At 48.7% G+C, this 13562-nt stretch overlaps 2 protein-coding genes across 2 annotated transcripts in view; one reads left to right on the plus strand and one right to left on the minus strand.

Moving 5' to 3' along the window:
• The window catches only part of NUAK1 (NUAK family kinase 1), a 79562-nt gene extending 75277 nt beyond the window's left edge, over window positions 1-4285 (minus strand). Inside the window, exon 1 of the mRNA XM_019961235.2 lies at window positions 3648-4285. Coding sequence (XP_019816794.2) covers window positions 3648-3890 — 243 coding nt within the window. The 5' untranslated portion in view covers window positions 3891-4285. The remainder of the gene's footprint in view (window positions 1-3647) is intronic.
• On the plus strand, window positions 3897-11207 carry LOC139183040 (serine/arginine repetitive matrix protein 3-like). Its single transcript, XM_070788771.1, has 3 exons — window positions 3897-4138; window positions 4243-6224; window positions 6315-11207. The coding sequence occupies exons 1-2, from the start codon at window positions 3897-3899 to the stop codon at window positions 4982-4984; spliced, it is 984 nt and encodes a 327-aa protein (XP_070644872.1). The 3' UTR covers window positions 4985-6224; window positions 6315-11207.
• The last annotated feature ends 2355 nt before the right edge of the window (window positions 11208-13562 follow it).

A 13562-nucleotide genomic window follows, 5' to 3' on the forward strand; every position in this document is an offset into this window, starting at 1 on the left:
ATGGTCTTGGCTTCCTATGGGTGCACTTCCCTAATTAACCTGAAAAGTTGCTTATTTCTCCTACCTCTCTCTGAGTGAGTTAATTGTCCAATGCATCATGCCTCTCTGATGGTCTTAAAACCTAAATGAAAGTCCAAGTGAAATGAAGGGGAAAAAAATCTGCTAAAAAAAAGAAACTGAATTTGCTAATTTCCCCTTTTAAGGCTTTCTAAGGGCTTCCCTGGTGGCTCAGCTGGCAAAGAATCCACCTGCAATGTGGGAGACCTGGGTTCAATCCCTGGGATGGGAAGATCCACTGGAGAAGGGAACAGCTACCCACTCCAGTATTCTGGCCTGGAGAATTTCATGGACTGTATAGTCCATGGGGTCACAAAGAGTCAGACACAACCGAGCAACTTTCACTTTCATATAGGTTATTTTATTCAATTCTTACAACTAGTTCATGAGGTGGTACTATATTAGCCCATTTTACAGATGAGGAAATGGAGGCTTCTGAAGGTTAACATAGCTTGCCCAAAGTCACAAAGCTAGTCAGCAATCAGTCAGGATTTGAATATAAGCCAGGGCTCTTAGTCCTTCTGCCAGAGTGCCTCACTTGTGCAGCTTATAAACTCTGGAAGAAGCCACTTTGAGTCCTTTCTCATAGACATGCCCAGACAGTAGCAGCAAGACTACATTTGGGATGAAAAGGATGCCTGGAGAATGCCTGGACCACGTAGAGGGCTGGACCAGCTGACTCCAAGTTCCTGATTCTGCAAACTCTCTCTTCCGAACTGGCTTTCACAGAATGCTGATGCTCCGTGGTGTGCTGTTTGACTCAGAAGGCCATTCCAGACGTGCAATTAAAAGCCACAAGATTCTTAAACAATTCTCTGTCTCAAGGGTGCTGATTTCATAGCATCTCAGGCAGCCTAACACCCAGCACTGTACTTGGGCCACTTGCGTTGGCAAAGCAGCTGAAAGGCACGGCGCCTCTTGGAAAGTGCTCGGAAAGGCTTGAGTACAAACAAAAATAAAGCATCACTTTGCAATTCTACCCAAAGACCTAAAAGGCAGAATTGAGACAATGTGCTCTGAATTTGGAATCGCACCTCAAAAGCAAGTGGATATTCAATGTATCCTTGGAACCACAAGAAAACTCCAAAGTCACACTTCAGATGAAAATTTCTTGCTGCTCTTGACAGATTCTGAGTCACCAAGCACTGTACAGGCAAGAACAACTTGCTGACCAATTTTTTCTAACGTATGTTTTATTTTCTGTCCAGTCAGGCATAGGGAATTTTCCACCTGACAATTTCTGTTTCTCACTTAAGGTCTAACACCATCTGTGAGCAGTGTGCTCCACGAGGGGGGCTGAGGGGACGGAGTTGAAGTCAAGGAAGCCTTCCCTTCACTCAATCTGTTTTCTCATCTGCTTAATGCATCTACTTAGATGATTTTGCTAACATCCTAAGCTTATCAGGTAGAAAGCAGTCTGGGGATTGCCAGTTTCTGGATGTGGATCTGCTACCAGATTGAGAATCTTTACATAATCTTTGAGTAAAACAAGAGATTGAGCTGTAATGAGTAGCACAACGGGAAACTGAACGGAGAGCTGGACAACAGAGGACTCAACAGCTTGCTGTTGTGAAATGAGCCTCTTCCGTTCTCAGGGCGCCCCCTAGTGGCCATTCGATTAAATTCCGAAGGAATGTTCAGAGTTCCTGCAAATAAAGGGAAAGAGACACCCACCACAAGAGAAAGGCAGGCTCGCGCCTACTGATGCAATCAATCCCTTTCGTTCTATCCTAGTCCGTGGATCAGACAGCTATCAGAGGGAATACCTGAGGCCCCAGTGAAGCTCAGAAAGATGTCTGCCATAAGACAAGCTTTCACTCTTGCAGTTGGCGGCAAGCTACTCAGCCTTCCGGAGTCTGTGCCCCCTCACAGATCCCAGACACACCCTTACCACTCAACCCCTCACAAGCTCACATCCTCAACCTGCAGCTCCAACCGCGTCTGGTTTTCATTACTCCGCTTTCGAACTTCCCAGCATGATTCTTCAACAGCTATTAAGACAACATGAGCAAGGAGCTAGGCTTAGGTTTTGCTTATTCAACATCCAGCCTGGGGAATATCACCTCAGACAAAAAGCATGAATGAAGCGCACGTTTCTCAGCCTCCTCTTCCACAGACCTTCGAGTGTGCTCCTCAAAGGACATTCCTGCATCTCCTCTTGAAAATTTTCAATCTACAAAAATGGCACCTGCCCTCTCGACTACTTGCTATAGATTTTGTTGATAGGAGACAGCTTTAAAATACTATGTACAATCTCTCAAATTTCCAGTTAATCTATAATGGACTTTAATTTTTAGGATCTGGGATAAAGCTGTATCAACCCAAAGAGTGAAGCCTAGAATGAAGGAATTATCCAGATAAACCAATATTTGAGAATTGGGCTGGCTGAACTTTCTGATTGGTGTCAGGTTTTGTCCACAGAACTGTCACTGCACAGATGCAAAAGAAAAATACTGACATCAACCCACCACTTACTTTATTCAGCAGCCCATTTTGCTTTTCCCCTGTGATCATTTGTTAAGTTTATAAGCAACCCTGGGCTCCCAAACACCCCCCAAAAGTGTGCACAAGGAGTTTCATAATTACTTTCTGACTTTGGCCCTCAATGGATTAAAATCCATCTGATAACGCTGAAAATGAAAGAACCATGTTAATTTTCTGCCACACACCACACAAAATCTTTCTGCAATAGTCAGTCACTTTAAACCCAACCCTCTAGCCACAAGCAGCGTGGATTGCAAGGGCCTGTTCTGCAGAAAGGAAAATGACAACAAGCCAAAGTTGGGACAATGCAAAGACTCCAAAGCACTCAAGATGTTACTTGGGGCTGAGTAAATGGCCTTAGGACCCTGGCAGGGTTACAGCTGTCACAAAGAGTGGGGAGGCTGGGTCAGACCCCTTACACAATACAGCAGTCTTGCAGCCGGGGCCTGAAAGGCCATTGAATCTGCAACTCAGTGTGGCTATCCATGCCCTAGGCATTTCAGTCCTTCCAGAAGCCAGCAGCAAACTGTCACAACCCTCAGGCATGAGTGTTGAACCTTCACTTCTATTCCCTAACCTTCTCTCTTAAAAACAGGCAGGAGTCCGTCCTCCCTTGCAGCGACCTCAGCACCGCGGCGACGGGGACTGGGAGGATGAAGGGGAGCGGGGGATGGGGGGGGGGGGGGGTCTCATTCATCTATAGGATACTGGACCAGGCGAACCAGCTCCGAGCTGCGGATGTGGCTGTGTGTGGAGTTACAGCAATAAGGCATTCCAGGGCATGAATGCGTGCCCGCGAGGGAGACCCCAACGGTCCCGATGGTGCAAAGTGTTTGCAAATCATAAACACTACTTTGCTGCTGGGATCAAAACCCCCAAAATATGCGCAGACAGGATGTAACAAGTGTTTCGGGAGAAAGACACGCCTGAGCCACGGGGGGCTGGAGCGGCGGGGGCGGGGGTGAGAGTGAGGAATCTGTCTGGGGGTTCCGGGGAAGCCCCCTCTCGGACCAGAGACCCCCCTCTGCGCCCCCAAACCCCGTCGCGTGAGCGCTGCGTCCCCAGCCGCGTCTAGACCGAGCCCGCCGGGTGTCCCCCCAACTCACCACTCGGCCCGAAAACCTCTCGGTGGCCCGCTTGACTTTGCCGTAGGTGCCTTTGCCCAGGGTCTCCTGCAGCTCGTAGCGGTGCTTCAAGTTGTGTTTGTGGTGATGCCGCTTCACACCGTGCGGCTTCCTGGGTTCCGGGGTCGCGGCCGAGGGGGCTGCACTCGCCCCCGCCTCCGGCGGAGAGCCTGGCGCCCCCGGCCCCAAGTCCGGGCCGGCCGCGGGCGCAGCGGCCCCCTCCATGTCCGAATGCAGGGCAAGCCGGGCCGGAGAGGGCAGGACCGAGCACAGCGCTCGCGGTGTCGGGGTCCCCGCCGAGAGAAAGCGGGGCGCGCTCAAGGTCGCCCCCGCAGCATCGGGAAGGCGGCCGGCTCCCGCCGGGGCTGCGGCTGGGTCACTGGCGGCGGCGGGGACTGCACATCTGGCGCCCCCGGCGCGCACGATCCGCGCACCGCCCACCGGCCGCGGCGAGCTGCGGCGCGTCGGGCGAGGTGGCGGCGGTGGCAGGGGAGGCGGTGGTGTTCGCAGAAGGGAGGGGAGAGGGGTGGCTCCGAGCGCAGGAGGGGGAGTGTTATGTGGGGCGCCGCGCCCCCAGACCCCTCCCCGGGAGGACGCGCAGACTGGGCGGGCGCGGGGGCGGGGGCGGCGCGCGGGCCGGCCCCCGGGGAGGGGGGCTAGGGGCGGCGCGGCCGGGGCTTCCCCCCACCTCCTGCCCGCCTCCCGGGCCCGGGGCCACCCCGAACTGGGAGGGGGATGGAAGCGTGTCGCGACTCGCCCTTTGTGCTGCGCCGGCTAGGCCGTGCCGGCGGCCAGGGGGCTTTGTCCTCGCTCGGCTGGGAAAGAGACGGGGGGGTTCCCAGCCCGGGCGCCCCCTCCCCCGGCTCGCCCTCCGCAGCCGCCGCCGCTACCGCGGGCTCTCCGCCGCCGCCGCCTCCTCGGACTCCGGCTCCGGCCGCTCGGCCTCCCTTCCTGCTCGCGCCCTGGCTGCGGCGACGGCGGCGGCTCGCCGAGCCCCGGGGCCGGGTAGAAGAGAGCGCTCGGAGCCGGGGGCCCCCGGGGCCCGCTGGCGATCCGGCCGGGGGCGCTGCGGGCTCGGGCGCCCCTTCATTTTCTTTTGGGTGTCGCCGCGGCCGCCAGGCCGGAGACGGGGAGAGGTGGGGGAGGGGAGGCGCGCGGGTGTTGGGTTACAGGCGGTGAGTCACGGCTCCCCCTCCCCCGCCGCGGTGCGCACCCCCTCGCGCTCAGCCCAGGCTGCCACCCGCGCCTCGCAGACCCCTATCCCGACTGGCGAAGGGCTGCTCTCCCGGGCCGGGGTCGGGGCAGCTGCGCGCCCCTGAAAACCCCAAGAGGGGCGCGTTGACCTCGGCCCCGCGCCCTCGCCGGAGAAAGGCTAAGGCGGGGAGGAAGGGAGGCTCCGAGGCTGAATCTGCGGCCGGTCGCCGCACTGCAGCCTTCCGACACTATCCAGGACTCCCGCCTGGGAGAGGAGGAGAGTTGGGTCGCTAGAGGTGCCTGGATGCAGCTGGGCGCCTACCCTGCCCGCCAAGGCTGTGTTTGGAGATGGGCAAACCAGGGACCTCGGATGGAGCAGGGCCTGAGACTGGCTAAGCCAGAGGCGATAGGCAGGCCTCTTGGCCCCTTGGGCGTTTGTATTTCTCCTTTAACTGAAATGGCCAGATCCTGGAGATGGTACCCAGCACCCCACCCCCACAAGCGAGGGTCAGGCAGGAACGGCTACGACTGTGGCAAGACTGCCACCTTCTAAGAAGTAGCAAGGGAAAATAAGGAAGAAGGCAAGAGAAAAAAGAAGGCTTCGGGAGTTGTTTCAATAGTGTGGTATACCAGACTGGGATGGGAAGAGTGAGGGGTGAGGAATGTCTGGTGCGTTCTGCAGATGGCGTGGTGGTTCATTTTTTCACCAGTGAGCCGGACTCGCCCTTCCTCCGCAGCTCTCAGGTTCATCCCTCTGCATTCCTGCTGTCTTCAGGCCTGTCTATACCTTATCACCTTACCCTGGATCCCGCAACAGCACGTCCTCCCTGCAAGCCCCCTCTGCGCTGCCAGAGTAATAGCCTGTAACACTAGTCACCATAATGTGTCCTCCACCCTTGCAGGGTCTCCCTGCCTGCCTCCTGCAACTATTCTGCTTTTATACAAAATCTGTAGACTTTGCATATGTAGATTAGAAAGTCAGTATAAATAACATGCAGGTTGAGCCTGGCTTCCTAGTGGCTAGGCTGTGTGACATTTGTCAAATGACTTAACCTCTCAGAGCTTCAGTTTCTTCTTGAAGTATAGATTACTGGATCTGTTTTACAGGTAAACGGATCATGTCTGTAGTGGTAATTAAAACTGTTAACCCTGGGTCTTTCCCTTCCCAGGGATGTGGTGTGCTGTGCTTAGTCACTCAGTCGTATCCAGCTCTTTGTGACCCTCTGGGCATGGGATTCTCCAAGCAAGAGTGGCTTGCCATGCCCTCCTCCAGGGGATCTTCCCAATCCAGGGATCGAACCGAGGTCTCCAACATTGCAGGCAGATTCTTTACCATCTGAGCCACCAGGGAAGCCCCTGAACATGGTAGGAATCCACTACCCCATCTCTTGAAATTAAATGTGGCCACATTACTTAGACCAATGGAATGAGAGCAGTGATGTGCATTGCTTTTAGGTGGAAACTTTGAAGGACCAACGGGTACATGCCCATGTCTTGACAATCCTGAAAATGCAATGTTGGCAATCACAACAACCATGAAGAACAGATATAGAGCCTCCATCATCCAGCCTGGGCCTCTGTAACGATGGCAGAACTGGCCCAAGTAACCTGCATTGTAAAAGTAGTGTGAGCAAATATTAAACATGTGTTAAACCAGGGAGATTTAGCAGTTGTTTGTTACAGCAGCATAACCTAACTTATTCTGGCTGATGGTGATCCTCCCCAGTGCCTAGGACTTAATCAGTATTGAATAAATAGCACCTACAGTGTGCTGATCCTATTTTATGACAGTAAACCCTGTTTTCAGTTGAGGAAACCATATCAGAAAGGTTAAGTAATTGGCCTGAGATTACACAAGTTGTAAATAGCCACACCAGGAATTAAACCCTACCTGTCCAGTTCCCAAGCGTGTGTTCTTCCACATATGCAGTTCTACCTCTCCTTAATTGGGAAGGATGGAAACAGTACAATGCCTGGCACAAAGTCATGCCCAAGAACAGAGAGTTCCTCTCCAGACTGAATTCCTATAGCATTTATAATTTGAACCGCACTTTAGCACAATGTTATCGTGCATTGTGCTCGAGTGTTTTCACATAGATAAAGCATTTCCTCCAACAAGCTCCCAGGCTCCTTGGTTAAGAGCTTGAGTTTTAGAGTCAGAGTGCCTGGGTTCAAATCCCTGTTCCACCACTCATAATTGAGCATTTTGGACAATTGTTTTCCCTCTCAATCCTTCTGTTCTCTCATCTGCAAAATGGTGATGGTAATAACATAGGTGGTATTGGCAGTGGTAACAGTAGGTCTCGGGGTTGGTGTGAGGATTGAGAAAATCAGTAAATCATGGCTATGAAGATTATACTCATTTTTCACCTTCTTATGACTCTTACTAGAATTCAGGCAATTATAAGCAGGTTAATCATACTGCCTGCTTAGACTCTGATTTCTGGCTTCATTATGGATATGGGACCAATGTTGTCACATTAGCAGTTGGAAGCGTAACATCCACACTGTCCTACAACTTATATTTTCATAAGGCCCACTATTTGTTTTTTATTACACTTTCCATTGTCAAGGCAATTTAAAAAATAGAAAGTAATATTTGCTCTCTTAAGAAATAGCTGTTTAGAAGACCTCGTAATGCCAGTTATGGTTTATCTGCTATCTACCGTCTGCCAGGACCTTTATATATATTGGGGGCTTCCCTTGTGGCTCAGCTGGTAAAGAATCGGCCCGCAATGTGGGAGACCTGGGTTTGATCCCTGGGTTGGGCAGATTCCCTGGAGAAGGGAAAAGCTACCCACTCCAGTATTCTGGCCTGGAGAATTCCATGGGCTGTATAGTCCATGGAGTTGCAAAGAGTTGGATACGACTGAGCAACTTTCACTTTCACTTATATGTATTACCTCTAATCATGATGAAACTGCAAGATGAGTATTAATGATCCCCACCTAGCTGTTCACACTGAGTCTCAAAAAGGTTAAGTTGTCTATGATCAAGCTTTCCTGTGATCCCTGTTCCAAGCTGCCTAACATCCCAGCTCATATCCATGAATGTGTATGCTTTGGTTAACTAAAGTCTTACGTTTTTCTAGACGAGGTTTTGAAAAGTTACCAAAGGTTGTAATATTTCTAACTTAAGTATGTTGTTTGGTAGACACCTTATGATAAAAAGCAACCCAGGAAAGTGTTTGTTCTTCACAGTGGCAGATTTCTAGTTGTTGTTCAGTTGCAAAGTTATGTCCGACTCTTTGTGACCTCGCCAGGCTCCTCTGTCCTTGGGATTTCCCAGGCAAGAATACTGCAGTGGGTTGCCAGCATTCCCTTCTCCAGGGGATCTTCCCGGACCAGGGATTGAACCTGTATCTCCTGCATTGGCAGGTGGATTTTTTGCCACTGAGTCGCCTGGGAAGCCCAGATTTCTAGTTGCCCACCAAATATTCATGCTTCTCAAGCAGGTGAGTTCACAGACAGCTGCTCTGCTGGGAATGTATGTCCCCACTTCTCTTGCATCCCAGTGTGGCCATATGACTGGTTATCTCTAATGGAATATGAACAGAAGTGATGTGCATTACTTCTAGAGCAGAGTGTTGAAAAATGGATGTGTATTCCCCTCTTGGCCTAGCTGTAAGTAGAGGGCTCCAAAGCCCCAGAAGATGGTGAGGTCACCAAATAAAAGAAGCCTGTGTTCCTGCATCACCTTAGGAATAAAGCCAACCTCTGGCCAGGACATTGGACTGGTACATGAGTGAGAAGTAAGCTGCTACTGTGTTAAGCCCCTGAGATTACAGAGCTTCTTTGTTACAGCAGCTAGTACTATCCTAACAAATATATACAGTTTATACCGTACGTGTGTTCAGTCACTCAGTTGTGTCCAACTCTTTGTGACCCTATGGACCATAGCTCACAAGGTTCCTCTGTCCATGGGATTTTCCCAGCAAGAATACTGGAGTGGATTGTCATTTTCTTCCTCCAGGGGATCTTCCAACCCTGGGATGGAACCCTCTTCTCCTTCATCTCCTTCACTGCCAGTGGATTGCTTACCACTACACCACTGTATTTACATATAAAAAGCACAATGGGAGATTATAACAATCTCAATATTTGGAACCCAAAATGCCACTTTTATGTTCTCTGGCCACTTGCTTATTTAAAGAGAAAGCTTATTATTTGGAACTGGAAGTTTTTCCTCTAATTTTCCCTGTATTACATGTATCCAAGATCCAAACAAGAATAGTATTCAGTAGTCATAAAATGATTTAATAAGAAATTTAGTCATTCAACAATATTCTTGTTTTTCCCACTACATACCAGACATCTGGGGCTGAGAATGCACTGTGACAGGACAGGCCTGGTCTCATCTTAAGGAAGCTGAACATCTTACTCACCCAGTCTGTGGGTAATAAATACAATTTACAGCTTTCAACTGACCTCCAGCCACCAAACTTCTTGGGAGATCCCAAGCTATTTAGAAGTGCAAGATATGCTTAAAAACGAAAATTTCCTTGTACATCAAAACAGAATGCTATGTTTCTTCCCCTGCTAAGTGGCTAGAAAAACAGTAAGAATGGTGGATAAGAGCATAGGCTTCAGAGTCAGAACTGGCTGAGATCAAGTCCTGGCTCTACCATTTTCAAACTGTGTGGTCTTGGGCAACTTCTTTGTTTCTCAGTTTCCCCATCTTTAAAATGGGGATGCAATACCTAGCACAAGGGGTGTTTGTTGAGGATTGACTGCATTAATGCAAAAAAGAAAAAGCACTAAGAACAACATGAGATAACACGAGACAGCACCCAATAATGTTGGCTGTTACTATCTTTGGCCACCTTCCCACTGGAATGACATTTTGTGTATACAAGGATATAGTGGACAACCATTTCAGGGGGCTGACGTGACACCAGGAAAAGGAATTATCAAGAGAATCAGTGGATATTACAAGTATTCAACTGAAATAACCCAGGTTGAGATCCTACTTTCCATTCTTCTCATCTACTTGCTGATTGAGGGGCCAGAAGAGTCCTGTTGGGATCAGCATCCCTTTGGGTAATCCCTGGAGAATGGGACAACCCATGGGACAAGAGACAGGGCTCCTGACCCCTGTCATGCCTATACCCCGGTACTTTGGCCAGGTACCTTCACCTCTCTGTGGAATCCTGTCATCAGGCAAGATGCTCCTAAGGGCTGACAATTTCCGACCCCTTTTGGAGATTTCAGTTTTACATCCCCAGCATGTTCCTTCTTTTCCTCCCTGCTTCATGCACGTGTGAAGTGAATGGAGCAAGTGGACGATTGGCAGCAGCTCCATTTGCTTTGTTTTCTCTGTCCTAAACTTTATACTGAAAAATAAGATAGCAGCTTCCTGTGGGAACACAACAGCAGGGATTCGTTGGAAGGTTCTGTTACTGAGAAAAGAAACTGAAATGTGATAAATTCCCCATCAACAGAGAAAGCGCTGGCAGGACTCCAGCAGGAGCAAACAATACTGTACCACCCTGGAAAGAATGGCTGCCAGAAAGTCGAGAGCGTACACGTGTCACATGCAGAGATGCACTGGGGTCATGTGGGAATAACTCTAATTGGCTACAATAGAAGAGCCTTTGGGTTTCAAGGAAGTTGAATGGAGATTTCTGGGCAGGTTCAGGAGATATAATGAGTTCTTGATGGGGAGGAGGGGATAGTTAGGGAGTTAGGGATTGACATGTACACACTGCTAGATTTAAAAGGATAACAAATAAGAATCTACTGTATAGTAGATCTACAAAGAATTCTTTACGATGTTATATGGATGGTCTGGGATTTGGGCGGGGAGGGTGAAGTGAAGTGAAAGTTGCTCAGTCGTGTCCAACTCTTTGTCACATCATGGACTATAGAGTCCATGGAATTTTCCAGGCCAGAATACTGCAGCGGATAGCCTTTCCCTTCTCCAGGGGATCTTCCCAGCCCAGGGATCGAACCCAGGTCTTCCGCTGATTCTTTACCAGCTGAGCCACCAGGGGGTGATGGATACATATATATGTATGGCTGAGCCTCTTTGCTGTCCACATGAAACTATCACAACATTGTTACTCTGCAATACTCCATTGTAAAATAAAAAGTTAAAAATAAAAGTCAAGATATTAGAGATAGGGTTTCCCTGGTGGTCTAGTGATTAAGAATGCACCTGTCAACACAGGGGATGTGGGTTTGATCCCTGGCCAGGATGACCCCACACAATGAAGAGCAACTGAGCCAATGCACCACAATTACTGAGCCACCTGCGGCAGCTACTGACGACCTTGCGCCTTACAGCCCACGTTCCGAAACAAGAGGAGCCACCACCATCAAAAGCCCCTGTTTGCTGCAACTAGAGAAAGCCCACGTGCAGCAATGAAGACCCAGTGCTGCCATAAATAAATAAATATATCTTTTTTGGAAAAAGATATTAGAGGCAGCCCTGCAAAAATAATTAATAAATAAAAATAAAGAGTTTTCCTTTATTACATTTTATAAGTGTATTCCTTATACACTCCCTGTATGGGTAAATGCACTCAGTCACATTAGCTACATGCTTACCACAGGCTCATCGTGATTCTAGGTACTGCAGATACAGAAGTGAACAAAAACTAACTCCCTGCCTTCATTCAGTTTTGTTGTTGCTGTTCAGTCACTAAGTCACCTTCCACTGTTTGCAACCCCATGCACTTCAGCATGCCAGGCTTCTCTGTCCATCATTATCTCCCTGAGTTTCCTCAAACTCATGTCCATTGAGTCAATGATATCATCCAATCATCTCATCCTCTGTTGTCCCCTTCTCCTCTTGCCTTCAGTTTTTCCCAGCATCGGGGTCTTTTCCCACAAGTCTGCTCTTCACATCAGGTGGCCAAAGGATTGGAGCTTCAGCATCAGTCCTTCCAATGAATATTCAGGGTTGATTTCCTGTAGGATTGACTGGTTTGATCTTCTTGCTGTCCAAGGGACTCTCAAGAGTCTTCTCCAACACCACAGTTGATCTCCTCTCTGCCATCCTTCCTCCACGTGGTCACCATATGTCATTCCTAAAGCACAGTCTATCTGACCCTGAATCTCCCTCCTCTGCTATCTCCTGTGGCCTTCAGGACAAAGTTCAAACTCCTTAACCTCACATACAGGGCAGCTGGACAGGGTAATAAGAGTATCAGCGTTAGCATCAGAAAGACCCGCGTCAGAATCCTGGCCCTGCCTATCAACAGCTGTGTGATTTTACCGAAGTCACTCAGCTTCTCTGACCTTGGTTTCTTCTCTTTTCTCCTTGTCCTGGATATTACTATCTGCATGTCCTTGAGAGCAGGGACTTGGTCTTGTTCCCTCTGTATATTCAGCATGTAGAACAATGCCTAGCACATAGTAGGTCCTCAACACATTCGTGTGGACTCAGCCAATGAGCTACTCTAGAAGAAAGCATGTTATGGTTGCTGGCTCACAGGTACCCAGCCATGCATTTTTCTTTGGCTGAGTAATGCCTGCTTCCCTTGCCCTGATGGTCTGACCCTAAAAGCCGTCTCCTGATTTGTATCCACACCACCTCCTCCCACTTAGCATCCATTATTTCTGGGGTACCTCACTCTGTTTTATATCTCTCCACCTTTATACATGCCGTACCCAGTGCCTAGAACATCCCCTTTCCTGCCCTCCAGGTGACAAACTCCAACTCACCTTGGACACTGAGCCAAAGATGTCAATCTGCCTCTGATCCTGCGCTAGACAGAACAGAAGGCTCTGTCCCCAGAGCACTCAGTCCCTGGGTCTATTACAGCACTTACATCATGGCAGTGTAGTTACTCAATTGTGTGCCCAGCTCTGCTCGGTTTCCTGAAAGCTCCAGGGCATTCAGGTCTAGAACAGCACCATCCAATAGAAATATAATGTGAGCCACATATAGCGTTTATTTTTTCTAATTCATCATTTTTTCTTTTTTTTTTTTTTTCTTTTTTTAGTATTTCTTTTTCTTTACTTATTTGGCTGCTCCAGGTCTTAGTTGCAGCATGTGGGATCTAGTTCCCTGACCAGGGATCAAACCCAGGCCCCCTCCACTGGGACCACAGAGTCTTAGACACTGGACCACCAGGGAAGTCCCTGTATAGCATTTAAACTTTTCTAACAGCCACATTAAAAATTAGTTTAAAAACTGAGAAATTAATCTTAATCCTATATTTTATTTAACCTATTCTGTTCAAAATGTGATTTTAATGTGCAGTCAAGATGTAATCTTGACTGTAATATTAAAAAACTCATTGATGAGATATTTGACATGCTTCTTTTTGTGCTAAGATATCAAAAATCCCTTGCATAATTTACTCTTACTGTAAATATCAATTCAGAGCTTTGTTTCCAATGGTTAAACTGAAATGAAATCCTAGCAAAACAATTAAGCTGTATTTAACAGAAAAATATTTTCCATTGTCCCAAGGTTTTCTGCTTTGAATTTTAATTAATTGCATGAAATTAAAAATTTAGTTTCCCAGTCACATAGCCACATTTCAAGCACTCAATAGCTACATGTAGCTAATGTCTATTGTATCCAACAGTACAGAGCTAGATCTTAACTTCATTCTAATAGAAGTATAGATCTGACTTATAATGCTGCTGCTGCTGCTGCTAAGTCGCTTCAGTCGTGTCCGACTCTGTGCGACCCCATAGACAGCAGCCCACCAGGCTCCCCCGTCTCTGGGATTCTCCAGGCAAGAACACT

The sequence above is a fragment of the Bos indicus genome, chromosome 5, assembly GCF_029378745.1.
Source record: "Bos indicus isolate NIAB-ARS_2022 breed Sahiwal x Tharparkar chromosome 5, NIAB-ARS_B.indTharparkar_mat_pri_1.0, whole genome shotgun sequence".
NCBI lineage: Eukaryota > Metazoa > Chordata > Mammalia > Artiodactyla > Bovidae > Bos > Bos indicus.

What these genes read in the sequence shown, in the direction of transcription:
- LOC139183040 (XM_070788771.1), top strand. Translation starts at nt 3,897, where the DNA reads ATGCAGGGCAAGCCGGGCCGGAGAGGGCAGGACCGAGCACAGCGCTCG. An exon ending in GCTGCGGCGCGTCGGGCGAG is followed by an intron (nt 4,139 to 4,242) that starts GTGGCGGCGGTG and finishes CCGCGCCCCCAG; the next exon opens with ACCCCTCCCCGGGAGGACGC.